Source organism: Caretta caretta, chromosome 2, assembly GCF_965140235.1.
Source record: "Caretta caretta isolate rCarCar2 chromosome 2, rCarCar1.hap1, whole genome shotgun sequence".
NCBI lineage: Eukaryota > Metazoa > Chordata > Testudines > Cheloniidae > Caretta > Caretta caretta.
This window is the reverse complement of record NC_134207.1, coordinates 267,540,073-267,567,756: the sequence shown is the minus strand read 5'-3', so window position 1 is coordinate 267,567,756 and position 27,684 is coordinate 267,540,073. Positions and strand designations below refer to the sequence as shown.

The following is a 27,684-nucleotide window of genomic DNA, read 5'->3' as shown; positions in this document are numbered from 1 at the left end:
ACAGCAGGTTATGGGTAGGAAGAGAAGACAGTCACATGGTATTGAAACTCCACGAGGCACAGTGTAGTTACTGAAGCTAGAATTCAGCCCAGGTATCGGGGCTAAAATCCTATTCTGGGGGAAAAGGCTGTGAAATCTTTAATAACTTAAAGTAGCAACAGCCTTGGCTTTACACCTATTCCAAAAGAGGGCATCTCCACCAGCAGCCCTATGCTAACTTCATGCTGGGACGTTGACTCATTACTGACCCAGAAGAGGGCTATCTATTGAATCACTTACACTACTGCTGTTGCTGGTTTTCCAGAGGTTTCCCAGTCAGGTATTGTTCAGGCCCATATGTGTGTAGTTTGAGATTTGTCAAGAAAAAAACCTTGTGATGATGTTGCTGCAGCAAATAAAACCCAGTAAATAAAAGATATATATTTCCATAGCTTATCTCAGAGAACCCCCACATCCAGCCTGTTTTTTTCTTAGCAGTAAGACACAGTCCTAGGTGTGGTGATGCAGTCTATCCCCATACGTAGCAGCGCATGCCTGTCAACATGCCCTAAAGAAACAGACTTAGTATCAGGTGGATCCACATCTTGGTGTGTTGGCTGAAGATGGTAGAGAGAAAGTTGAAGCCTCTAGTATATGCTTGGCACCACAGTAGGATAGCCTTGCTCCAAATAGACCAATCCAGATAACTTCTCTCCTGGCACGTGGCTGAAGGCAACATGGGACAGGTTTAAAAGTCAAGGCTGGTGTTGGGTAGAAACAGTCTGGGGAACTTGGGGGTGGAATCGGCCTCTTCGGTCAAACTTTAATATTCCTATGCATATGGCATATGAGACACTCATTTCTGGTCACTATCCATCTCTACTGGTTTTGTTTTTTTCAGTACATGTTTCTACTTGCACATATTCACCCTTTGTTGGCTGGGACAGGGCTTTTGATAATCCTAATGAACGTTTGCCTTTTTCTTAAGAATTCTTGAAACCTACATCAGCAATGCTATTTGACACCTACCAGCCAGGTGATTAATGGGAAAAGTGTGGCAAGGGGAGATTAAGACCTCATTAAATATAAACTGCCCTTTGCGGTGGGACAGTGGTTTCCAGTTTCATAAGAAATGTTTCTTTGTTCTGAGTTGTTCCTTCCTGTCTCTGTAGGTGCAGATCCAGAGCAAGAAAGTTGACATTTCCAAAGTGTCCTCAAAGTGTGGCTCTAAAACAAATATTAAACACAAGCCAGGTAAAACTCTTAGTGTGCACCCTCACACTTTGTCAGTTAGTGAATATTGCATGTCATTCAGGCAGAACCTGTGATCCCAATTGGAGCAAGTAAGGTGGATGGATGGCATTCTGAAGGGAAGTATCTAGTTTCTTATGGATGCAGCATGATCTCCTGATTAGACAAGGGGACTGGGAATCAGGAGACCTGATTCTAATCCTGGCTGTGACAATGACTTGCCTTGTTCTAAGCTTGGCTGTGGCAGTGACTTGCCCCAAATAGCAAGTCATTGTTACAGCCAAGCTTAGAACAAGGTAAGTCACTTAACCCATCTGCCTCAGTTTCCCCAACTCTAAAATGGTGAGATACCTGCCTTTCAAGGGTTTTGAGGCTTAATGAGATCCTCAGAGGGAGGGCATTAGAGAAGGGTGAAGTAGGCTCTCTCCAGTTCTCCGGAACAGATGCAGGAGACCTTTTAGTGTTTTGCACAGTAACAATCCATACTTTATAGAACACCTATCCTGAAATGATCCTAAATCACTTTACAGAATGCATGTGCAAGAATCCTTTGTTCCCCACTGACAACACAGCAGAGGCACCAATTCTTCCAGTGTCTGAGATTTCCATTGGACTCCTCATTGAGCAGACCCGCTCTTTAGCTGAAATGCTGACAGGATCACAGTTCAAGGTGTTATGGCTGCAGGCCAGTTGTCTAAACTTTGCTTCATGTCAGATCAAGCCGACCCTTGAGTAAGCCCAAAGAGTATGGTCCAGGCCTTTGTCTTGCTGGTTTTTTCAGTAGCAAGGGACAATCATCCGCACAGAAGAGTCCCCTGGTAATGAAACATGCCTGTGTGAAGAAAACAGAGTTCACAGACCAAACCTGAAAATGAACACTACAAGCTAGTCTTTGTTTCCAAAGACATCCCCAGACCCAGCCTGAAAGTCTCTTGGGTTGAAAGCAGTTCAACCTTGTGCACAAAACATCATGGTTCAGTGCATCAAAAACTCTCTCCCACTTGGAGAACATAGTGTCACAAACTTGGCCTCTGTCTATTCAGTGCTTTGCAGTAACAAGCTGTACGCTACACTACAATAACTGCTCTTGTCCAGGGCTGATTAAAACACAATAGTCCTGCAAGAATTATCTGTTATGTCACATTTTAAAGCAATTCTGTGTGGCCAAAATGATGGGATAAAATCCATCGGCCAGAAAGGATTCCGTTCACCCATGCAAAGCTCAGAAATTCTTTTAAAATGCTGAGGAGCTTATGTATTTAATGATGTCCCTGGAGGGCTGAAATTGTCGCCAGTGTTTCACTATATGAACAGTTTTCTAATAAAATTGTTAGAGGAAGCAGAACAATACACTGCACGTCCCCTGTTACTTGATGGGGGTTGCAGCCCTCCCACGTTCATTGAGAACTTGCCACAAATCTCAAGTAGGTCTTTGGGCCTCTTTCCATCCCTCCAGCAGAGTGCAGCACTATCAAACATAAGAGGGTAAAGCGAGGATTTCCTTCTTCTATGGGTCGTGCTGTTGGCTGCACTGCTGACAGACGGAGGCCTCCTGAGCTGTTCATGCAGCGTCATGGGAGCCTGTCTGGATTTGTTTAAATTGCAAGTGAAGAATAATTGAAGGTTTTTTAATGTAAAGTCACTTTTCTCTGACTGGGAATCAAACCCAAGCTGTGGCAGTGAGAGTGCCAAATGCTAACCACTAGACCGCAGGTCTTCCTGCCCTAGAAAACAGTGATTAGTGGATGCAGTTTTACAGTTGCAACTGATGGAGATGAAGAGGGAATGGAAAATAAGTGAACATAACAACAGCCAGACTGGGTCAGACCAAGGGTCCATCTAGCTCTGTATCCTGTCTTCCGACAGTGGCCAGTGCCAGATACCCCAGGGGGAATGAACAGAACAGGTAATCAAGTGATCCATTCCCTGTCGCCCATTTCCAGCTTCTGGCAGACAGAGGCTAGGGACATGACCATCCCTGCCCATCCTGGCTAATAGCCACTGATGGACCTATCATCCATGAACTTATCTAGGTCTTTTTTGAACTAGATAAACTAGTGGAGGAATGCAGCGAATGAAAGGGAGTCAAAAAATCATACACCAAGATCGGGTCGTGGATCTCTTGCAAACATCCACTTAAATAATGAGATGAGGTTGTCAAAGGACATGGAAGGAGAGGTGTCTGCACATGTATGTGAGTGGGAAGTTAGAGGATGCGATCAGAAATGACCTTGACATTTTAAACGTGGATTGACTGTCCTCCTTTGGAGGAGAGAAGTTGGAAGCACCTCTGGTATAATGAAGGTGGTAATGTGCAGTTCCTCCTACATACCCGTCCTAACATGCAGCATTCTCTGCACAGGGGCATCTCCAGGGTTGGACTCTGGAACTCATGCTTGCTTGTATTGTGGTTTTGTATGCAGAGGTGGAGTTCACCAGCTTTCATCTTGACAATGATCAGATTTGAGCCCAGGCCTCAGTTGGTGAAAAGCTGAGACACTTAATGCACTGTTCCACCCTACCCGCTACAAAGTAATTGGCTTAACGCAGAACTCTGGGGGTGGGTTTGGAGCAGGAGGAGGAGGGTGGTCCTGGGTCAGACTCTGCTCCAAGTGCTCCCCTGTTCTGAAACCAATAATAAATTCCATCCACCTCTCTTGTTCCAGGGGGAGGAGATGTCAAAATCGAGAACCAGAAGCTGAACTTCAAGGAGAAGGCGCAGGCAAAAGTGGGCTCTCTGGACAATGTGGGACACGTGCCAGCAGGAGGCACAATGAAGGTATGTGTCATTCTGCTCTTTTTCTTGAGCTCAGTTCAGCTCCCTGTCTTGTTGCTAATGCATCCCAGTTGCCCCCTTCAGTCAGCCTGTGGCCATTTACTCATTCCCAGCATCACTTCCATAACCACTCTGTCATTAAATCCAGAAAACAAGGAAGGGCTAAATGGGAGAGAGCTCTGAACCATGTCAGTATCCATTCTAGATGGGTCCCACCACATGTCTCTAGAGCAGCAGTTCCAAACTTCATTGTACCGGAACCCCTTTCTGACAGCAAAAATTATGACACGATCCCATGTAGGGCTGGAGCCGTACCCTTGCCTCAAGCCCTCGGGCTTCGGTTTCCGCCCCAGGCAATGGGGCTCGGGCTTCAGCCCCGGGTCCTAGTGAGTCTAACGCAAGCCCTAGCGACCCCAATAAAACGGGTCACGATCCAGAGCGTGAGAACTACTGCTCTGAGAGAGTAGCCTGGTTAATTTTGTCTCCCTCCCTCTAGAGGGTCTGAGAAGAGGCTTAACCTTTTAGGCTAGATCTATAATCAGATCCATTGTTGCATGGGTGAGAGGAAAGACTTGTGTCCGACTTTTGCTCCCTCCATTGTGATATTAGAATACCAGCTCACTCGTCCTGGCTAAGTGTTTGTGTAACTTCGTTATTGCACCAATCAGAGCAACTGGAATGGCTAGTTGGAAGCTCTCTCCCAAACAGAGCTGCTGAGATCAGTGTGCTCTGGGCTGTAAATACGCATTTTACTACATCAAGGAATCTATCTGTCTGGTAGAATCCTCCATGGGTGGGGTTAACCTCATACTAAACCTAGCTCTGAACCCTTTCTCTGGATAACTGTAAGAATGAATTCTTGCTTTAGAATCATAGAATATAAGGGTTGGAAGGGACCCCAGAAGGTCATCTAGTCCAACCCCCTGCTCAAAGCAGGACCAATTCCCAGTTAAATCATCCCAGCCAGGGCTTTGTCAAGCCTGACCTTAAAAACCTCTAAGGAAGGAGATTCTACCACCTCCCTAGGTAACGCATTCCAGTGTTTCACCACCCTCATAGTGAAAAAGTTTTTCCTAATATCCAATCTAAACCTCCCCCACTGCAGCTTGAGACCATTACTCCTCGTTCTGTCATCTGATACCATTGAGAACAGTCTAGAGCCATCCTCTTTGGAACCCCCTTTCAGGTAGTTGAAAACAGCTATCAAATCCCCCCTCATTCTTCTCTTCTGCAGGCTAAACAATCCCAGCTCCCTCAGCCTCTCCTCATAAGTCATGTGTTCCAGACCCCTAATCATTTTTGTTGCCCTTCGCTGGACTCTCTCCAATTTATCCACATCCTTCTTGAAGTGTGGGGCCCAAAACTGGACACAGTACTCCAGATGAGGCCTCACCAATGTCGAATAGAGGGGAACGATCACGTCCCTCGATCTGCTCGCTATGCCCCTACTTATGCATCCCAAAATGCCATTGGCCTTCTTGGCAACAAGGGCACACTGCTGACTCATATCCAGCTTCTCGTCCACTGTCACCCCTAGGTCCTTTTCCGCAGAACTGCTGCCTAGCCATTCGGTCCCTAGTCTGTAGCTGTGCATTGGGTTCTTCCGTCCTAAGTGCAGGACCCTGCACTTATCCTTATTGAACCTCATCAGATTTCTTTTGGCCCAATCCTCCAATTTGTCTAGGTCCTTCTGTATCCTATCCCTCCCCTCCAGCGTATCTACCACTCCTCCCAGTTTAGTATCATCCGCAAATTTGCTGAGAGTGCAATCCACACCATCCTCCAGATCATTTATGAAGATATTGAACAAAACCGGCCCCAGGACCGACCCTTGGGGCACTCCACTTGATACCGGCTGCCAACTAGACATGGAGCCATTGATCACTACCCGTTGAGCCCGACAATCTAGCCAGCTTTCTACCCACCTTGTAGTGCATTCATCCAGCCCATACTTCCTTAACTTGCTGACAAGAATACTGTGGGAGACCGTGTCAAAAGCTTTGCTAAAGTCAAGAAACAATACATCCACTGCTTTCCCTTCATCCACAGAACCAGTAATCTCATCATAGAAGGCGATTAGATTAGTCAGGCATGACCTTCCCTTGGTGAATCCATGCTGGCTGTTCCTGATCACTTTCCTCTCATGCAAGTGCTTCAGGATTGATTCTTTGAGGACCTGCTCCATGATTTTTCCAGGGACTGAAGTGAGGCTGACTGGCCTGTAGTTCCCAGGATCCTCCTTCTTCCCTTTTTTAAAGATTGGCACTACATTAGCCTTTTTCCAGTCATCCGGGACTTCCCCGGTTCGCCACGAGTTTTCAAAGATAATGGCCAATGGCTCTGCAATCACAGCCGCCAGTTCCTTCAGCACTCTCGGATGCAACTCGTCCGGCCCCATGGACTTGTGCACATCCAGCTTTTCTAAAAAGTCCCTAACCACCTCTATCTCCACAGAGGGCTGGCCATCTCTTCCCCATTTTGTGATGCCCAGCGTAGCAGTCTGGGAGCTGACCTTGTTAGTGAAAACAGAGGCAAAAAAAGCATTGAGTACATTAGCTTTTTCCACATCCTCTGTCACTAGTTTGCCTCCCTCATTCAGTAAGGGGCCCACACATAGAGTTGAGATGCTGTCTTGGTACAGCACTTCTCCGCCACAAGGACATCAAACTACCCTCAGCCACAGCTCTGTAAACTGCACTGGTGCATCTCTCAGCTTTACTACAGCCATGAGGCGTCTGCTTTTAGGGGTGGGAAATCACCCCCATTTAGATGACCTCTTCATTATGACTGTGCAGGCTAATGTACCAAGCCATATACTCACGAGAATGGAGCTGGAGTTCACACATTCGGGTAGATTCGTTGGCACCAGAGGTTTAGTTCTAAGCACTATGGCATGGGAAGGAAGGAATCCGGTGTTCCAGCACAAAGGGCAGCAGCACCTCAGCCCCTGGGGAGAGCACTGGAGAAAAGCATCCCCTTCCAAATGCTTTCGCTTTCCATTGTTTCAATCCTATTTGTTCGTGATTGACATTTATGTTGTGGGAGCACCGAGAGGCCATGTAGGTTGGGGCCCACTGTGGTAGGTGCTGTATCCAACAAGATCATAAACAGTCCCCGTTCCAAAGGGCGTGCAGTCAGGGAGGTTGTGGAGGGGCTGGGATAACAGCAGATATGGCAGGATTCACACACACACAAGGATACAAATAGACCCCATTAAAATTGAGACACTGCCGACCATATTAATTGAGGGACAAGTAGGATGTTTCCTCCATTTTGAATCCTTTAAACTTAATTTTAGCTCCCAGATGATCCGACTTTAGCAGGCAGATGGCTTTAAGCAGGTATAAACGTAGCTGCTATGTGAGGGTAGGGGTTAGAATCTGATCCCTGTCCTACTTTATGCCAGGCTGCTCCAGCTGTTTATACTCGACACTAATTCTACTCGGGCTGTTTGCTGATGGCCAGTGTTGTCCAGTGGTGCTGGGTTCCATAGATCGTGTCTCTGTCACCTCCACATCCAGCTTGCATTGTGATTTCCCTGTCAGAGCTGGACATTCGCCTGGGTGTGCGAGAGCCCAACTAGCGTGCCTAGTACCTCTTCCCTCAACACTGATCCTGCTGTCAGATCTGATCTAACTCTGTTGCCAGTGTGTGAGGCAGACTAGACTGTCCAGCTTGTTCATCCATAGCTCTGTGGGCTGTACAGGGCTCTCGGGAGTCAGACCTTGTTTAAACCAGTAAATCACAGATGCACAGAACTGAGTGAGAAAGGTACTTTTCTGACTGTAACCGCCCTCTAGTGGTCTGTCAAGGTGTTAGGTGCAAGACAGCTGGTCTTGCTCTGCTTGCAGAAGAGTGGTGTAGAGGTGGGAACCTTGCAAGTTTCTGTGTGTTTTCCTTCAGAATTATCTAGGTACCAAAATTATGGTTGTGTTCATGTGGGTTTAAACCCCAGAAAGGGGGGTCAGACGGGTGCACTGTCTGTCGAGGCTGCACGAGAGTGGTGGGGAATTGCCAGCTATTGCTAGATTTGCAGCCCCACTAGGCAGTGTAGGGAATGGCCATACCTATAGTCAATAAGATTTCTCAGCCCCCACTCAGATCCTCTGAAAGGAAACGGCAAAATCATTGTTCCAAATGCATTCCCTTGGCCGCTTGAGGAACCCATTTTGTAAGGGCTTTCTCCAAAGGAACATGGTGAGCAGGAGCAGGATGGTGGCCGAAGTATCATGGAGTGCATTCATTGTTAGTCAGGACCATCCACAGCACCCCTCGATACAGAGAATACACAGTACAGATGAGTTCTGTCTGCAGTGCTCACTCTGCTCCTGTGAGCACAGCCTGCTTCCAGATGGTGTCTCGTCTTTTCTCAGCCCCCTCCCTTGCTGCTAGTCACATCTGCTGAGGGGCTTTCCAGATAATTCTGCATTCCCCTGAAGAAGCCACAGCTCTATTTTAGCAGGGTAAACTCATTTTCCCAAGAGCAGTGTACTGGAAATCAGCAATTCCAAATAGGATCACCCTTGTTAAGGAGAACATGCCACAAAACAGAATCCTATCCCTTGAAGAGCTGCACCAAATGACCACAGACCAGCTTCAGCCAGTATGGCAAGGATGTGGTCTTTTGTGCTAACTTGCCTTTGTGGGTGTGGGATCCACTGTGGATTATTAATCTGGCAAGTAAGCAAATAAGCAAGAGAAACAATCAAATCAAGGAGACTGTCTCATTGCAATATACTCAGATTACTTATTTTCACAAGTCCCTTCGCTTTTAATCCTACAGGGTAATGCTTGGTAGTCTTCTCATGGGCGATGGTGTCACTTTGTTCCAGTCTTCTTGCTGCTAGCCTGGTACTCCATGTGAATGTACTGCGTGTTCCATGGAAATGACTAGATGTTTAATAATATGAGCGCTCATTCAGTGTCGGCTATGACTAGCTAGCTGAGATATGGCAGGAGGCCAGTGAGGTTTTGTGAGGCTGGCTGGGGTTGTGGGTTATTGAAGCACGTCGCTGCCAGATGTTGCTCTGATTGAAGAGCTGCTCAATACAGGTGGGTTTTCAGGAAACCAGGGAGTTGATTGTAGCACTTCTCTGCTGCATTTCTAACCACCCCCCATCTTGGTGCGTGTGGAGGGCTCTTGGTGGCACCCTGACTGTAGTTTCTTCATTTCACTCCATTTCATTCCCATCCTTCTACTGACACAGCATTGTCCTCCCCAACCCCCTTGTTTCATTATAGCCTGAGGGGAGTGAAGAGGCAGCGCTGCTGGCTCAGGCCCCTCAGAATGGAGACGTGACAGCGTCCCAGGCAGGCAGTGAAATGCGGGAGAATGGAGCAGGGCCGACTGCGCCCGCTGTGGGTGGTGGTGACCAAAGGGAAATTCAGAGCTTCGGCACTCAGATACAAGAAACAAGTAAGTGCTCGTGCCTTCCTCTCTTCTCAGCTCAGCAGGGCGGGGAGGGGCGAGCACTCGCAGCAGGGGCGGAGCAGCCTGTGGACGTTGATCTAACGGATTTAAGCTTAAAGTTACATTTTTCTGTCAATATTTTGCCTTATTTTTAATGAAGAAAATTGCCTTTTATTTTCCAGGCATCTAATGATGACATTATGGTATCATCCTCCGCTCCCCTGCCCCCTCTCTCCTCCCCTTCTCCCCATCTCACCTACCCCCTTGTGTCGCTGCAGATTGAATCCCACAAACTGATGTTCCGTGAGAAGGCTAAGGCTCGCACGGACCACGGAGCGGACATCGTCGTCTCCAAATCCCCCAACCTTTCCAGCAGCACTTCCCCCTGGTGTAGCACGTCCGTCAGCGAGAGCCTGGGCTCCATCGCCTCCTCATCACCGCTGCAACAGCCAGCTCCCCATGCAGAAGACCTTTCTGCGGTGCTTTCTCAGCAAGGCTTGTGACTTGTCCCCACCCACCCCGCCTCCCATGTGCTTCCCAGAGTAACTCAGCTTGGATCCCTTAACCCGGCACTTGGCTTTAGGTGGGAAGGGGACAGCATTTTAGCAGGGCTAGCTTCCCTTTCAGTGGTGCTGTCTGTCAACAGGGCAATGTAGTTGTTCGCCCATACAGCCCAGGAATCTGAGGTTCATTTCATTGTGACAGTGGCTCCACCTTCCCCAGTGTGTCTCAGGCTCTGGTGATCCTCTCCTCACCTCCGATCCTCTTGCTCTTAGGAGGACATCAGTGTGAGTCTGAATGACGTGTTTCTTAGGGACAGGCAGCTGGAGAGCTCTAGACTAAACATGTGCTTAAAGCCACTTCTCGTTCTGGGGAGGGCGCCAAGCCTCATTCTGTTGCTGCGTTTGGGCGGAAGTGGTGGGGCTGTGCTGCGAGTGGCCCAAGCCAGGCCGGAGTTAATGGGGATAAGCTGTGATCTTTCTCTTTGTTAACTTTTCCTCCTGCTGCTTCAGTTTCTGCTGTTCCTATTTAATGATTATCTATATTATACACACACATTAGGCTGTTTTAACTGTTGACTTTAACCGTTTCATTTTTTTTTTTGTGACGAAGTGTTGATGATTTATTGTGCTATGACCATGCTAAGTTTCCTTTTCTCTTTCCTTCTTTCCCTAACCATAGGAATAAAGACATTAACCGCTGCTGCAGTGCTGGCTTCTTATCGACATATCCAGCAATTGTAACTGTTGTTTTTCTTTGTGTTGTTTTTTAAAATATTTTTAAATGATGGAGCAAATTCATGTAATTAAGCCATGTCTGAAAGGAAAGGCATAAGAATGTGCTAAAAAAAAAATCTCTTACTGTAACAGTTCAACCAAGCCTTGTATTGACTGCAACAAGCGATGCTAAAGGGATGCTTAGAGAACCTCCTATCGGGGTAAATAACCAAGCCCTAGAGGATGCCCTGGCACCTTTGTAGTTGCTTCTGTTGGATTAACAAAAGGCGCAAAGTATATTTATTAACTTGAATAGCCACAGACAGTTTGTTGATCGTTTTTTTTCTTTGCCATGGTATCAGGCCAGGGTCAGGGTATCAGGTCAGGAAGCTGCTTCAAACAATATGTTGCAGGTTAATGCAGGGTGTGTGTTCTGATGCAAGGGATCCAGTGTGATATGTATTATTTTTAACAAATGTTAAATGTAGGGGTCAACAGATTACCTGGCTAGATGCAATCTGGTGGGAGGCTAGGATGGGGAAGAAGTGAACAGCCGCCTCCCATTCAGGGAGCCAGAGAGGGAGAGCTGAATGTCCGTGAAGGGTTGGGAGGGGCAGAGTAGGCAGGCTTACAATATGAAGGCGGTACAGCCCTGGCTTGTCAAGAGATCACACACCATTGTGGTTTGAGCTCCTTGTTTTATGTTGCGAATGACACTAAAGAAACAAAATGTATATAAAAAAATCTGGTGTTCTTGAGTCATCAAACTAACTTAAAGCAAAAAGCAGAATAACAAAACACAGGGATCAAAGTTAACTGACGACAGACGTCTGCTAAGGGGGCTGGCCAATTTGAAGTATGGGGGGCGGAGAGGAGCCCACAGCTTCCTCTGCTTGTGGGAATATTTCTCTTTGGGAAGCTGACAGTGACACGATAACCCGGAATCTGTATTTACACACAAAGATTCTTATTGCACTTGTATTTTTTATATTAAAGTTTGCATGATTTCTAATAAAATGGCATTAAAATGTAATAGTTTGCATCCAAGTGGTCTGCTAGTCTTGTAAGTGCTTTTTCCACTAAATACGAAATTGAATAAACAATGCAGATTTGCACCTGAAAGGGGCTGTTATATATACCCTGTTCTCTCCATAAAACTCCCTCTGTTCCCCTCTTCCCCATCACTACCACCTTTCCTCTCCAATTCATGCCACACGCATGCTACCCTAGGACCAGGGAGAAGCTGCTGGGCTCATCAAATTCTCCTGCTCTCTTTGCTTGGAAGTTCCAAATAGTTGTTTACATCTTTCAATGCTTGTTTTGAGGGTCCATCCCGAGGGGTTCAGATTCTCGTAACCTTTTTTCTTTCCTGCAATGTTTACCTTGCTCTGGAGAGATGGACGCTGGAGACATAAGGCTGAGGCTGCACAACCAGAGGCAGCCGGGGCAGCACCATATCCAGTAAGCCAGTAATAGCCAAACCATCCATTGAAAGATTGCTCCCTGTGGGGTGGATTAGGAGGTGGCCCCATAGACAGTTGCACTTGCTGTCCTGCTACCTCAGTAAGGGAGGAGAAACCTATTCAATGTCAAGCACCCTCCCAGGGTAAAATGGTTGAATTGTGTTGTGATGCCCTGAAGCACTGTGACAGCCGCTCTGGCTCTGCAGGTGCTGGCTCAGATCTCTATGAACATCAAGAAAGACCCATCCACCTGCATGTACCCCTCCCGGTATATATCACTGCCCCTTCTCTGATGCTTCCTACGTTTTGTTACTAAATTCTAACAAGATCTCTTTAAATCTGTGAATTGGGATTGAGCGGGAAGGGGGTATTTGAACCAGAGAAATGGTTTTAAGAGTCAATCCCCTTAACAGGAAAAGGCACAGACTTTGCTTCGCAAAGCAATAATGGAAGTTTGCTCTGAAATAGGAGACCTGACAGGGCTGCACTGGCTGGCGCATTTCTGCAGTAGGGTAGGTGCACATCACCCAAAGAGAATCTTTCAGTCCTGTGTCTGCAGGTGTGTGGTGCCCCAGCTAAATTCCTGTTTAACACCAGATGCTGGGATTGGTGGTAATCTGAAGTCAGGCTTGGGGCTCCCCTCCAGACCCAGGAGTTGAGAAATGCGCACTAATGAGCGAGGTACCTGTGCGGGAGTAGCTGATAACAGACTCCAGCCACTGCTGTAAAATCCAGCCATGTGCTCCAGATACATATGGCCAACGTTCGTTTGTTTTCTTCTGAATTACTCAGAGAGGTGGAAGCTGAAATACCACGTTCTTTTCACTTCATGCTGCTAGAGACCACAGGGAAGAGTAAAGCCATTGAGGCAGGATGTCTCTGATGGTCCTTTTTACCGATTTCACAGGGTGGCGAGTGTTTAGTGCGGGGGCCATGATAGGAAGACAGGTAGCAACATTGCACTTTATGTTCTGAGATTGCAAAAAAAGAAAGAAAAAAACTTGTTTTGCCAAGAGTTAAGTTTTACCTCCTCCTCATCCCTCTTGATTGCTTTTCTCCAATGAATTGGTCTGCAGCAGAGCGAAGGCCTATCTCTAAATGTGCACAAACCGTCCCAAACTCTCACAGGTTTCAGCTGAACGCTAAGAGCTCTCTGTGCTTCTGTGCCACTTCTCTCTAACATTTATTGTGCCTGTCTTTAGGTGACTTAGACTAGATCCAGATACACCAGTTTGGTTTTGTTAGGACAGCTTCAGTTTTACTAAGAATTTTTGATTTTATTTTAAAGAAATAGCTGTAAGTATTGCTAGCCTGGGAATAGTTGTGTGTGTGTGTGAGTGTGGTTGGTATGGTTCTGGTTTCCTATGTAGAGGGATGGGAGCAAGCGCTGAGTTATGCTGAGACCTGAAAATGAAAGCTGCGCGAAGCGTTACTGTCTATTCTGCAGCAGGTTTGGAAAATCTCGCCGAGAAGCTGAAAATCCCATTAGTCCTGGTCTGCCTTTAAATATTTGGGACATTGACCCACTAATTGAAAACTCATGAGCTGTTGCCCCTCACGGCTCAATGCTGCTTCCATTGCAGTCAACCACTGACTCCAGTGGGAGCAGGATTGGCCCCCGTGTGGGGAAAGGCTTCTGAGCCGTGTTGACTTGCACTGCTTGAAGAAGCCAGAGGCTCTCTTTTCAGCTGCATCTTCTCCAGATGACCCATGTAAAACGGAAGGCTTCTCGTGAGCCAGGCTCCTCTTCCCAGACATTAGGGATGCCAGTTGGGCAGGGTTCAACTGGCAGGATGTAGAATAATGCCAGCGATCTGTGTGTATTCTTGTTAGGGTTGATCCTAGGACTATGTAGTAAATTCCCTTTTGAAAAGTGGTGAATTGAGTCTGAATTAAATGTGGCTTGAATGTAAATGTTCCTGGCCTGAGATGCCCTTGTAGAAACCAAAGGAATTCCCTGGGTTTCAGGTATCTGCAAGAAGCTGGCATGGCTTGGTACAGCCAGGGGACAGGTGGGCTGGGGTTGGCGTTCTTTTCCCTGGTGGCTGTCAGGTTGGGTTTCGTAAGCACATCTGACAGGAAGCTTTAGGCTACAGTGGACTTGACTCACGATGGATGGGGCATAAAAGCAACCTGCTGTTGTGGTCTCAGAGCAGAGCAGCCCCGTGGCAGAGTGTGATGGGCTGGAAATGGGGATCCACCCTGCTAGCAAGAGCAGCTCCATTGCAGCCATGGCAAGGCTAGAGGGGAATGTGTGTCCTAGGGCCATGACAACTCTTACCTTTGGGGGAAAAGGAATCTTTTTCTGGGCTTGTGGTTAAAGCTGGGATTGGCTTTGAGATGTCTGTAATGGCTGATGCGGTGAAAGGCTAAGAGGTGAGGTTAATAGGCTCTTTGGAAAGTGACTCCTGCAGGAGCTTGGAGGTTCCTTTTCTGTGATGACTCTTGGTTCCACCTTCCATACTTGATCTCTCTCACACACCAGCATGTGGCATGGGGGTGCAGGCAGGGCCTCGGTGGGAATGGCTGGCTGCTCAGTGCCTGGGGACTGTTTAGTTGACAGTGAGATACACAGTTCAGTGGGGCTTTAATACTGTAAAACAAAGGATATTCAAACAAACAGGTGGATCAACTCAGGGCCACAACAGCAGGAGGCTGCATGGTCTGGCTGCATTGGCCGTTGCTGTTCCAGGGCTGTGTGTGTTCTGCTGTGCAGCACCTGGCCCCAGAGGCTGGGCTACAGCCTGAATGTGCCTCCTGTTGTCATTCTTGGTCCCTTACTGCTAAGTGAATGTAGTTCTCTGTGCTGATCCTTGCTGTCGTCCCCTGTACACAGAGTAGTGCGTCAGTGTGAATGAGGCTCTAGACTAGAACCATTGTGTGTTTGGTGCCCTCTGAGCAGAATTTTGTTCTCCAACACGAGAACTCAGTGTCTTCCAGATTCTTGAACTGCCAGGATGCCCCATGTTCCACCTCAGGTGACGGAAAGAAAATGCCAAGACCTCTTTAGCTTTTGTTGGACCACTGTGCAAAGGCTCAGTAGGAAGAGTAACTGGTTAGTTGGCTGGAGAAGTGTCATCTTTTTGGGGTGGAAGAAATGTCATTCTGCCCAAGTATATGCAGTGTTGTAGCCGTGTTGGTCCCAGGATATTAGAGAGACAAGGTGGGTGAAGTCACATCTTTTATTGGACCGACTTCTGTTGGTGAGAGAGACAAGCTTTTGAGCTACACAGAGCACAAAAGCTTTGCTCTCACCCACAGAAGTTGGTCCAATAAAAGATGTGACCTCTCCCATCTTGTCACTCCGCCCAAGGGCAGTTTCTGTGTGTGTGTGGGGGGGAATTCACAAGAAGATTCTTCGCTTCCCAGAGGAGTTTGACAAGCAGTAGAAGCCAAGATAAATGTAGAACTATGGAAGAAAGCTGTGGAAAGCATCCTCCACCTTTTGTTGCCCTTTGCCACTGACAATCTAGCTACAATATATATATATTTTCCTTCTCACAAAAGTCTCACTTAATACAGGATGGCATTTAGTGTAAGATCAGTCAAGACTCCTTTATTCCAGCCCTCTGCTGACTTCCCTTTCCGGCATTTGGTATTGCCTGAAGGCTCAGTAATCCCTTAACATAGGTACATGGTGGAAAAGGCATAGAAGGAAAGTAGGAGAGGGGGGTGGACTGAGAGCCAGGTATGCTCTGAGCACAGGGCTAGGAGCAAGGAACACTGGCGTTCTAATCCTGGCTTCGATATTGTCTCCCTCTGTAGTCTTGGGAAATCACTTAACCTCTCGGGCTCAGTTTCCTCATCTGCAAAACGGGGATAATAATAGTAACTTCCCAGTGGAGGTGTGAGGTAGGATTAGTGTGTATAAGATGCTCTCTAAGGGTTAAGTATTAACATTTTTGTGTTGTAGGAATATTATGCAGAGGCTCCTTCCGCGTCACATGAGATGCACCATAATGACTGAGGAGAGCACAGAGCTGTCCAGTTTTGGCAGCGACTGTGCAGCCAACTGTTGCTGTAATGTTGAGTGATACAGATGTTCCTATAATCTAGAGGGTGCTAATGGGAGGGGGGAGATTATTGCATGGATGTAAAGGCTGAGACTCTAGCTACTTGGGAGAGGTGGTAGAATACTAGAGGGGGAGTGCAAACCCCTTGTACTGACGCCAGGGAGTGAATTCGTACTGGTTTACTTCTGCCTTTGTTTCACCCTCCTTGTTGACTGTACAAGACTGGTGTCTCCATTAGCAACATTTCCTGATTTGACGTTGTGATTCTTACTATTGTAAAGGATTGAAATAAAGCTTCTAGATGTTCAACCTTGGCACCAGTGTGAATTTGCATTTCTTTGGGGGCTGATATTTTTCTGGGAAACAAACCGGTTCTTTGGATGGTGGGTTAAATCCTAGGCTGCTGCTGAGTAAATAAGGCACGGGCAGAGGCAGGAGCAGGGTACATGCATTCTCCTGCCGTATTTGCATCTCCAGCTCTATGTGTAGTCAGTCACTCAGCCTCCATATTCCCCTCTTCTCTGGACCAACCTCCACAGTGAATACAATGCAGTTGTGACATGGGGATCTCGCTTAGATCCTAATGCACCCTGTGCACTGATGGTGCTGTATAAATGGCTTAATCTGGGGAGCTCGTTTGACAATGTAACAATCCTCTGCCCTGTGGTGTGCTTGGCTGGGTGGTAGCAGAATGGACTGTCATGTTTCCTTCAGCGTCACTGGTGCTGCTTCTCACCAGGAGTTGCTTCCCCTGTGCTACAGGGAGCAGAGAGGAACTATGTGAGCAGAACAGCAAACTGGAACCTAAGTTGAGTCTTGACTCCCAGCTGTGAACCTGATTCTGTGACTTTTGGCAAGTCACGTACTGTATCTTGACCTCAGTTTCCTGATATGGAAGATGGGGTAAATCTTACTTCCTGTGGATACTGTAATGTTGGCAAAGTTGCTTTGGAGATCTAAAGCTCAGTGACCGGATTTCCAGCCATCATGAGCATCTGCAGCTCTTCCAACTGGGAGCTGTGGGTGTTGAGCACTGCTGCAAATCAGGCTGAGAGGCAGAATTAGAAGAAAGGGGAGGGGCAGAAATTGGGCTGGGCTGTTTTTAGAAACTCAATTATGCACCTTCTGCATCTGGATCCTAAAGCCCTGGAGTGGTGCCCAAATGAAACCTCGCCAGGTCCCCGCATGGAGTTCCTCTTATTTTTGTTCCTTTTATCAAGTCAAGGCCTAGTGTTCTGTGTGGTGGGGAAACAGCTGCTCTCTTCATCCTGCCCTTAACAGCTTCTCTCCTCTTCCTTTTGTGAGTCCCATGCAAGCTGCTGCCTGCCTCTTGGTTTCAAAACCACCTTCTGTCAACTAGCAGGAGGTAGTGCCCCACCACTGTAAGCACAGCTGGCTGGGGCTTGGTCCTTCCTACCTTTGCCTGACCTTTTTTTGTTTTGTTTTTTGTGGGGAATATGGAGCCACCAGGGAGTGTTAGTCAGCTTCACTTGCTGAGTAACACTCCCTCAGTGTCACCAACTCCCACAGCAAGCCCTAGATAGTCAAGGCTGGGGTAACACAGGTATGGTGAAAGAACCTGACTGCAGTAAGCTCACCCTCTTCTCTTCCACAAGACAAGCAGCCTCTGAGGTCTAGGATTTTCTGGACAGGGGACAAGCTCCAGCTGCTCTTCAAGGTGGGTGCAGCTGTAGCCTGGGGAGGCTCAATAGATAGATAAAATGGGTTGCCCACTGAAGACTGACTCAGGTGATAGTGCCTAGGATGGAGAGGGAAGTTGGAGACACCACACTTCACTATAGTGTGTAGGTTTTCAGAAGGCCAAGTAGGGCTGCTAGGTGTCTGTCCTCAGCCTAGCCCTTCTAGCCACCCCTGTCAGTCAGCTTTCTGTACTGTGCAAACATTCTGACTAGGGTCCCTCCTGCAGCTCTTGCATTGTGCATGGTCAAGGATTGCAGGAGACAATCAGGTTAACAGGCTGATATTGCTCGAAGGGCTCAGTAAACAGCATCGGTGCAAACTCCTCAGGTCCCTTCCTGGCTGCAGCAAGGCTGTGATAGAAATTGCTTCCTTAAGTCCCTCCTCTGTCCAGCTTGTTTACAGAGCAGGAACACTGTTGTCAACATTTGTGTGCCTCCAAGGAGCAGCCAGTTGGGCCATTAAGTCAGGGCTCAGGTTGCTTGCTCAGTCAGGTACCTACCACTTTGAAAAATGAAGGCCTACAGCAGTTTTCCTCCACCTTGTTCTTAAGCCTCCTATTTTGCAGGTGCAGCTTCTAAATGTTTGAATTAATTACAGAGTTGCTTTTATTCCTCCTCTGCACCTGGACCCCATGAGGTGTGGTGCAACTGAAAATGGTAAAACAATGGGCTGAGGCTGCATGGTCTGTGTGAAAACTAGAAATGAATGAGGAAGACAGGCAAGTGCTGTCACTCATAGAACTTAAGCCCAGAAGGGACTCACCAGATCAGCTAGTCTGATGCCCTATGTATCACGGGCCCCTGCACTGGCAGGAAATCAGCTAGGATATACACTGATGAGCCTAGCAAGTGACTCACCCTATGGGGCAGCAGGAACTTTCCACACTGCAAGTGTTTGTTAGTACCTCTACCTGCTGCGCTTGAAATCAGGCTGAGACTACAAGCCACCCCTGAGCTATGTAACCTTTTGGCAGTATGGTACAGGCTCCATTCACACACATGGGCTCAGCAATATGATTTAATGGTAGCTTTGCCTCTTTCCTCCCATTGTCACTGATATAGCACAATAAAAACATTATGGAGCTGGGCACCATATCCTAGCCTGTTTGGCTGCAGTTTGTAGCAAGAGAACAATCTGCTTTGAATACAGGGGTTAATAAAGGACAGAACCGGTTACTACTCTATCCCTTTTTATTGTCTTTAATCTAATGTTGTAAAAAGATCCAGTATCACATAACAGCCACTGAAGTATCCCAATATCACACTAGTTCTGAACCATTTAGACAATAGCTTGGTTTTTTTTTACCTGCTGGAAGGGGGAAAAACCATACTGTTTATTGTACAGGCTGAAAAAGTAAAACACTGGTCAAATTATTGTGACAACCTCTCAAGCAAGTGAAATGTAGATGAAAAGTTTTGCATGTCTCCAGGACCACCAGGCTGCCTTGGACAGCCCCTCCCTCAGGTGCAGTTCTGAACAAAGTTACTTGAAGAGAGGCTGAAGCTATAGTAACTTCTCTCTGGAGCTCACTGCCAACAATGACATCTGATCCAGGTCTCCAGTGAGCTTTCCCACCCCTGGGCTTCAGCCCACAGCTAGCGCAGAGTGATTCCATCTCCACTGCACCCAAGGGAGTGCTTCAATTACACTGGCAAGGGGCTGCTTCATGGCTTTGCTTCAGTTATAGCCCAGTGCAAGCACTGAAGGCAATGACAGGCTAGTTTTTGCTCCTGTAGTTATTTCCCACCAGGAAAGTTGCTGGCTCCTGGGTGGGAGGATGGAGCTCCTAGTGGCTTATTACCAGCCCAATTAGAAGTGTAACAGGATCCAGTTACAGTACTGTGCCCTGTACATAAACTAGACTCTGGGCCATTACACACATGCCTCTGCCAGCTGCAATTAGGGTAATGTTAGTCTCTTTTTAGTTACAAAGAGCAGTAGAAATAAAAATAAATTGCAAGTCCAGTGACCACCTTTCATTTCCCTGGTGGGTAAATCAGCAGCAGTACTAGAAAGCAGATTCCTGCAATGTTAGGATACAGGACTTTCACTAGCATAACAGACATCACCTGCAAAGCCACTGTCAGATACCAGCTCCGCTGCAGCACTCTCCAGCTACCCGTCTCACACACTTTACAGACATGAGTGAATTTATCCTCACAACAGCCCTGTGAGGTAGGTTGCTATCTTCATCGACAGACAGGGGACTGAGACAGAGCTGGGATGAGAGCTCGTGCCTCAGAACATTGTGCGTTAGTCACAGAACCCTGCTTCTGTGCTACCCTGGTCCCAGATCATAGAAAAACAGGGATTAGCATTACTCAAGGAGACGGGCTACCAAAATGAGTGGCATCTGCAATTGCTTTATGGGTTGTACAGGTTACAGGGAGCTGGCCTCCTTGACAGATGGAGAACAAGAAATTTAAAAAAATAAAACGCAAAAAAGGACAAAAATACAGGCAGATAGAAACTACACGACATCTCACACTCCTAATGCCAACACAGCTTGATTTGTGCAGCAGGAAACCGCTTCTAGCCGCTACAGGCTCAGAGATGCCCTCTGCATGGAATGTTGGGTCCAGCCCCTTCCAGGGCTCGCTCTCCCTCCTGCCTCTTCAGACTGGGCTCAGCAAGTGGAAAGTTAAGACGACAAACCACCACCCTGCAGCAAAGCTGCCAGCTCTGCTCTGGCTGGCCTCGACCCTCAGTGCAGGCACAGCCATGAGCTGAAAGTCCATCTTCTGCCTATGCTGAGAGCTGCTCTGGGCATGACCCGCAGGGTGAAGGCAACGGAAGGGTTGCAGGAGTCAGCCATGTCGATTCCTTTCCAGTTCAGGGGCTACGACGACCTTTGGAACAGAGGAAGTGGCTTTCCATTGAACTCTGGGGCGTCAGCACTTCCAGTCCATTCTCTGTGCCTCAGCGGCGGCCGACGCCAGGGCGGTGCTGGTTCCTCCTACACGATGACCATGCCCGGAGCCAACAGCAGGAGATTCTGACAACACTGATCTTCTAGGATGGAGAGAGATGACTTCACAAGGGATAAATAGAACTTTATTTAAATAAACATTTGTGAACATCTTTATACAAATTACAAGTCCCCACGCTCAATCCTCCACCTCTATCTAGGCACCAAAGCTGCCAGGAGGTCCCTTGAGCAGATCCACCAAGATGTCAAGCAGCTGGCTGTGTTGATGGTGCAGGTCCCCCGGGATAGCAGACATTTCATAACACAGGCAGGTTTCCACCATCTTGGAGAGTGACACACGGAAATCACGCAAGAGGCGGATTGTGTACGAGTCTCCTTCCAGCACCAGAAGGTCACTGTCAGTCAGAGAGACTGTTGCCCGCCAGCCATCATCTTGGGGGAAAAGAAAGGAGCAGTTGAGTGGAGTTAAGCAGCAGGATGGAGCTGACTGGGCCCAGCATGTCAAAATGCACTTCAGCCTTTCCCCTGCCGCTGCAGCAGGAGGGATTGGTGCAGACCCACCCCCTGCCCTCAGTTTGCCAAAGTCTGAGATCCCCTCTGCAAGCCGTGCTCACCTGCCAGAGCGCTCAGGCTCCTCCACACATTTCCCACAGGAGCAGCTCGAGGTCTGTGCACACACGAAAGGAAGACAGGGAGAAGCAACTCACTAGGGCCTGGCACCTCACTGATGGCTTTACCCTCACTCACTCCAGGCTGCTGCCTTGGAAGAGGGACTGGGAAAGGCAGCAGTAGCCATGAACAGGAGGTTACGTTCCCAAGGATGTACAGACCCTGGGGCCTGCTGAGGTACTGCTTCCATCTGAACTGATAAAGCCGTATCTCCCTGGGGAGGAGAAATTGTTCCTCAGCTCCAGCCCCCACCTCCAGCAGCAAGTGACCGAGTTTAGGCCAGAAGCCACTGTCCACCTCCTGCAGGTGTATTCCACACACATCAGGCCCTCGAGCTGTCGGGAACTGGGCCCAGCTTGTTAAATGTTAGCTGCCGAGCACGACATTTCACAAACACCTGCTTATTCAGACACCGTCTGGGTCCGGCAGCCCTTCCTGCCTCAGGCTCTAAGCCAGCTAGAGGTGAATGGTCCGAAAGCCACGGTGTATCTATCTTACCAGCTTCCAGCCCAAAGCAAGAGTCCAACATGCAGGCAGCAGAGGACACAGAACTGGGAGCATGCAGGGGAAGGCTGGGAGCATGGGCCAGGTGGGTGGGCTCCAGCAGCTGGATGGTGTGGGTAGACCAGTTTATAGGTAAGTAACCACTGCCTCCATGGTGCTCAAAGGGTTAACTCTGCCAGGAGCTAATGGGGAGAGCTCACACAGGCGCAAGGGCTCCTGCACTGACAAATGCCTCAGTTTACCCCCCGGTACCGACAGGGGGCAGGGACTGAGCAGAGGCGGGGAGGCAGAATGGCAGCGTAGCATGACGGGCTGAGCAGGGGGAACCAGCCGTAGCACCCACCTCGGACGTGGATGTCCGTGTCAGTCATGAGCAGAACAGCCAGCGGATGGACCTGGGAGGAATCCCGCACAAACACCCCACCGTTGGACTTCACCGCCATGAAGTACGTCAGCCAGCGGCTGTAGAGCTTAGAGGCCTCCCTGGTCAGGAAAAGCAGGGCGTTACTGCCAACCACATGCAGGTCCCTGCTCCCCACCCACCCAACCCCTCCCGCTTACACCACGCCAGGCTCAGCCCAGAGCGAAGGGCCTGGAGGGGACGGCCCTGTCCAAAGGGTGAGACCAGGCAGCCCTGGAACAGCAGAGCTCCTCTTCGGAACGACAGCAAGAGAGCGGCCCCAGCAAACCCACCTACGAGGAGGTTCCCGCCCCAGTGTCCAGGGGAGCTCACTCCCTTCCCCGCGGTACTGGCCTCAGCATGCTCCAGAACCATCTGCCCCCGCATTCACACCCGCCACTTGCCTGTTGATGGTCGACTTGTGAAGCAGGACGGTGCCAGCCTTTGTCCGATAAGAGTAACTGTTGGGCTTGAATTTTCCCTGCCGGGTCACTTTGCCTTGTCTCACCTGAGAACAGGAAAGGCATCTCAGCAAGCAGGAGAGTCAGTCTATACACAGGCCTGCCAGGTGCTGCTGGAATCCAGGGCAACCAGCAAGACCTGAGCAGGGGTTTCTCTCCTGGACACCCTGAGCTGCTGTGGCAGCCTTGCTCTCTCCCTGCTGGTGGCAGAGGATGGCTAGGGGCAGGAAGAAGTTGCGATAGCCAGCCCTGGCTGCTGCAAAGCATATCACAGGAGGCAGAGGATTGGGGAGCCCAACTGGGGAGGAATTGTCCATCACCTCAGTGAGCCATGGCTGGACGAGCACAGGCCTGTGTTGGAGCCTGGCTGGTTTGGCAGCAGGAGAGATTTGCGGGGGCAGGGGAGAGGGGTTGATTGTGTCACACAGGACGGGGAGCAGGCAATTTGCCCTCGGCCGTGCCCTACCAACAGAGACATGAGCACAGAGCCCCAGTGGAAGGAGAGTGATCCCAGACCACAGCCCCATCCTCTCACACACACTATGCAAATGGACAATGTCCAGGGAGCCAGAAGATTATGGGATGGGGCCACAATGCCCAGGAGTGCAGGCAGCTTGCTGAGTCCTGGGACTGGGGCAGCCACAAAGGAAAGGAGGGAGCTCCCAGTCACCGGAGGGCTCCTACCTGGATGAGGTTGGGGTACAGGCCGGCCATGAGGACGCCTTTCACCAGCTCCTCCTCCTCGCTGTACTGGTTGCAGGCCGCAGAGGGCATGGTGCAGTCTGCAGGTGCTGACACCAGGAAGGTTTCGTAGATGTTCTCAGAGAACTGCTTGACAAGGCCTGTGGGGAGGAGTCAGGCCAGGCATAAGCGCCCAGCTCTCAGCACAGGAGCTGCTCCCACCCCTTTGTAAGCCCCAGCTTTGCTCCCTTCCCTCAGCAGGATGGGCTCCCTTGGTCAGAGACAGACAGACTCCTGAGGGTGTGCGCGGAAGCACCCACACCTGTCTGGGTCATGTGAGGCCGATTCACTTGCTGTCACAGGCAAATACCTGGCCCAAGGCTCTCTGGCAGTTCCTGTGCAGAAGAGCAGGAGGCCCAGCTGTGCAGTCACTCAAAGGCCCAAAGTCAGGGCTCGCCCACAAGCAGGAGTCTAGTTTAAGGAGGGATTTGCCCAGAGCCCCACCCCCATGCATTCACCCCCCCTTAGCACCCCCATGACAGCCAAGCTCTCGCCCCTTGGGCCTAGGATGCAGGGCCTCTACTGCATGGTACTTGTTCCTGCCAATTGAGCCAAACCCTTGGGCTCTGACAGTGGGAGGGGCCTGTGGGACTCACCATTGATGAAGCGCAGGCTGGGGGCGTAGAGGAAGTACTCCTGCAGGTAGTTATCTCTGGCACGGCTATCTCTGCGCCTCAGCACCTCCTCCCAGCCTGCCACAGCCCTGACAAAGGCCAGGTGATCGCTCCCACTCTCTCTGCTCAAAACGGCCTTCGCCTAGAGCCAGGAAGCTGAGTTAGATGAGCAATAAACCCTCCTCGCCCCCTCCCTGCCACAGTCCCAGCAGGCGGCCCTCACCTTGTCCACCTCCGCTCGGTTCTGCAGGCTGCTGCTGAAGGGGTCCCGAGTGAGGCAGGAGACTATGACGAGCAGCGGATGAAGGCAGCGATAGATGGATGCCAAGACAATGGCTTTGGCCAGTCGAGGGTCTGTGGAGATTTGGGCCAGGCGTTTGCCCAGCGTGGTGAGGGCTTCCCTCTGATCCAGCACTCCTGCAACAGAACCATGCACAGGGGCACATCCATCAGCCTCCCCGCAGCACCAACAGGACAGGGAAGGGGAGGCCGCTGGTTTCAGACACAGTGCCGCTCAGCAGGTAGGGCAAGGACCCTGCAGAGACATCCTGCTGAGTGCAGCAACCTAACGCAGGAGACTGGGGTGCCAGCCAATGAGTCACCTCCAGGATGGGCATGGCCCCCTGGGTTCCAGACACAAACCTTCAGGACCACATTGCCCTGGGGGAGTCACTGAGCCCCCAGAAGCTTCCAACCTCTTAGGAAAGAGTGAAAGGGCTGCAAGATGACCACGTGGTCAGCTGAGCACCCAGCTGTAACTCCTGGAACCATCACTCTCCTCCCTCTCTTTTGATCTCACCTGGAGTCTCCTCTACCATTATAAGCAAAGCAGTGCGCAAAATCAAGAGTTAGATCAGCACAAGCTAAGTGAATATGGCTAGAATGGTCCCAGCTACTCCCAGCTCTGATCGAGGGCTCAGATGCATTGTTGAGATCCCACCCCAACCCAGAGCAAGAGGATCCCGTCCCAAGCCCAGCATCTTACATCTGGACTGGAGCTGTGGCTCCTGTCCCTTTCCACATTCAGTGTTAACTCACCAATTTCCTGCAGGAGGATCACTGCTTCATCCACAGCTTTGATGTCAGGGCTATCCAGAGCCTTGGAGAGGAATTCGACTGCCTGCAATGCACATGCAGAGACAACGTGAGACTCCCCCAGTGCAGGATCAACTCTGACCCACGCAGAGTTAGAGGCAGAAGAATTCTCCACACTGCCCAGAAATGGCTGCTCTACATCGAAACACTGGAATGTCATTTCCTCTTTACCCGCAGGGACACCGAGTTCAGTGCTCTGCATTTCCGCATGGCGCTACGTATGCTGGGTGCTAACCCTGGCTAATCTGCACATTTCCTTCCTGGGGGCTCCCTTCATTAGCACTACTGTTTAGGGCAGGAAGAGACAGAAAAAACTATAGCTCACTGAAATTATAAGGGAGTATAGGGAGGCAAAGTAAAATGATTAGTGCTCAGGCAAACAGGATCTTTAATGAGTATCCATGGACAAGACCATAGGGCCCCCTAAGCACGGCGTCAGCACACGGGTTCAGTACCAACTCTCGGAGAACACCCGACCTACTTATCAGCTGCAGCACCCTGGATTTCCCCTGTTTACTGCCTGCAGACCTGAGCTCAAAACCACTGACTGGAAGGGGCACAGAGCAGGCAGAGTCACGCTGGCAGAGGGAGTTCCGCCAGCACTGTGGTCTCCTAGCCATGGGCTACACCTACCGTCTTCTCTGGCATGTGGATCTTGGCCTGCACCACCAGGTTCTCCAGGGGAGTGCGCAGGATTTCAGGGACCTGGAAAGTGGGCATTTTGTCCAGGCGGCTGCGAGGGAAGAGGTGATAGGCAAAGCCCGACTGGCAGCGGCCAGCACGCCCTCGCCTCTGCACAACGTTTGACTTTGACACCCACACCGTTTCCAGGCAGGAGACCTGGGGGAAGAGGAACGTTAGAGGCAAGTGCTCCTGCTGCGATTTAGTCTGTTTCACCAAGCTCCCCCTCTAGCCCAGAGACCTGAGGAACCCCTGCCCCAAGAGCTTTCCACATCACCTAGCTCAGACCTAGCTGCTTCTCTAGTGTGCAGAAGCTCTCCCCATTCTCCTCAGTCCTGGGCCAGTTAGTGACACACACACACCGCTTTTGGGGCAAAGTGCTTTGCAAGCAACCTGCTATAGGGACTAGACACAGTAACTGTACCCACCGCCGAGATGCAACTGCCTCTAGGGTTGAACACCTAATCAGGAGCAGCAATGAAGAATGTTGCAGCAAGCAACAGGGGAAGCTAGGTATGTAAAGTGTAGAGACTTACATGGGGATTTGGAGGAGGGGAGAGCTGGATAAAACAACCCTTAATTGATCACAGCGTGGGCAAGGACCTTGCTTGTACATTTCATACAAACCCTGGCATCTCAGACACACACCACCCCCCAGCATTATGACGGGGCATTGGAAAGAACCCTGGGACCTTTACCTTCCACTAAGGCAAACTCCAGAGTTGGGCTGAAGGGACCTTGATTTCACATCTCTGCCAAACGGCAGCCATAAACACACAAGCTCTCCCACCAGTTTAAAACGGGTCTCAGTGGAACCCATGTCCCCGTTGTACTGCCCTGCTCCAATGACAGCAGCCAACAAGCCGGATCTGCACGTGAGCCAGCTGTGCAGAGCTTAGCACCTGCCTTCCTTCTTCACAGCCTTCTCTCTCATATCCCTGGCAGAGCAGAAGGGAAACGCCAAGCTTGGCGCCATCTGCTGGACAAAGTCTGCACACTCCCCGCTACCCCCCGGTATTCAACAGCGTCCTTTAGCTCAGTGATTCTCAAGTGCGGCCACCACGACTTGTGGACCAGGCTGTCAATCGTATATTTTAACTGTTATAACTGAGGCCACCGTGAATTTGCTGTGGCCACAGCAAAAATTCATTTGAGAACCAGCACACCGATTCAGCCTTGCTGAATGCTGCTGACTCCAGGGAGAGGGGCTCCCGTGGACCTGGGCATAGTGCTATGCTGATTAAGAACCTGCTTTAAATCCTATTCAGTCTCTCTCGATGTCTGGGCAATCGGGAGCCACGTGTGCGGCAGAAGCGTGCCTGCCTCATGCCACTACTCAACAGCGCTCGCTCCAGCTGGCGGAGCGGCAGCCAGCTTGGTTTGGCTACTAGGGAGTGACTGATGAGAGGCTGTTAGGGAGGGCTGTAAGGCAGGGAGATCTTCTGAGGGTGGCACACAGACAACAGGATTTGTTCAGGGGTAAGTTTCCGGGTGCACACTGGGGTGGGCTGTGCACTGGGAGGGAGGTGGCTCAGACAGCCAACGCTCCCTGCGCAATCAATCACCATCACCTGGGCCTGAGAAGAATTTTTTTGTTTTTGACCTGCCTCCGAGATGAGGGGGGAGGAGAGGAGGGGGCATTATCCCTGCTCTGCGGAGATCACATGCAAAGTGAATCAGCAATTCAAGCCATGAGCACCAGCAATTCAAGCCATGAGTTAATAGCAGGCGGGGGACATCTCAAATGCTGCTTTAAGAATCATGCATCAGCTGCAGCTTG

The 27,684-nt window shown here is 49.7% G+C and overlaps 2 protein-coding genes across 15 annotated transcripts in view; one reads left to right on the top strand and one right to left on the bottom strand.

The window, feature by feature from the left end:
• The window catches only part of MAP4 (microtubule associated protein 4), a 274,912-nt gene extending 258,489 nt beyond the window's left edge, over positions 1–16,423 (top strand). For 7 of the 9 annotated variants that reach the window (XM_048837267.2, XM_048837273.2, XM_048837274.2 and 4 more), the window contains 3 exons: positions 1,152–1,233; positions 3,897–4,009; positions 9,695–16,423. In XM_048837267.2, coding sequence (XP_048693224.2) covers positions 1,152–1,233; positions 3,897–4,009; positions 9,695–9,919 — 420 coding nt within the window. In that variant the 3' untranslated portion in view covers positions 9,920–16,423. Of the gene's footprint in view, positions 1–1,151; positions 1,234–3,896; positions 4,010–9,247; positions 9,423–9,598 lie in introns of all 9 variants that reach the window. The other 2 variants (XM_048837269.2, XM_048837268.2) reach the window with 2 other exon arrangements.
• A 2,563-nt stretch (positions 16,424–18,986) lies between these two features.
• Positions 18,987–27,684, bottom strand: part of DHX30 (DExH-box helicase 30) — a 42,356-nt gene continuing 33,658 nt past the window's right edge. For all 6 annotated transcript variants that reach the window (XM_075126088.1, XM_075126087.1, XM_075126089.1 and 3 more), the window contains 8 exons: positions 25,857–26,063; positions 25,167–25,248; positions 24,352–24,545; positions 24,111–24,270; positions 23,458–23,615; positions 22,713–22,820; positions 22,256–22,391; positions 18,987–21,171 (listed from right to left, as the gene is read on the bottom strand). In XM_075126088.1, coding sequence (XP_074982189.1) covers positions 20,936–21,171; positions 22,256–22,391; positions 22,713–22,820; positions 23,458–23,615; positions 24,111–24,270; positions 24,352–24,545; positions 25,167–25,248; positions 25,857–26,063 — 1,281 coding nt within the window. In that variant the 3' untranslated portion in view covers positions 18,987–20,935. The remainder of the gene's footprint in view (positions 21,172–22,255; positions 22,392–22,712; positions 22,821–23,457; positions 23,616–24,110; positions 24,271–24,351; positions 24,546–25,166; positions 25,249–25,856; positions 26,064–27,684) is intronic.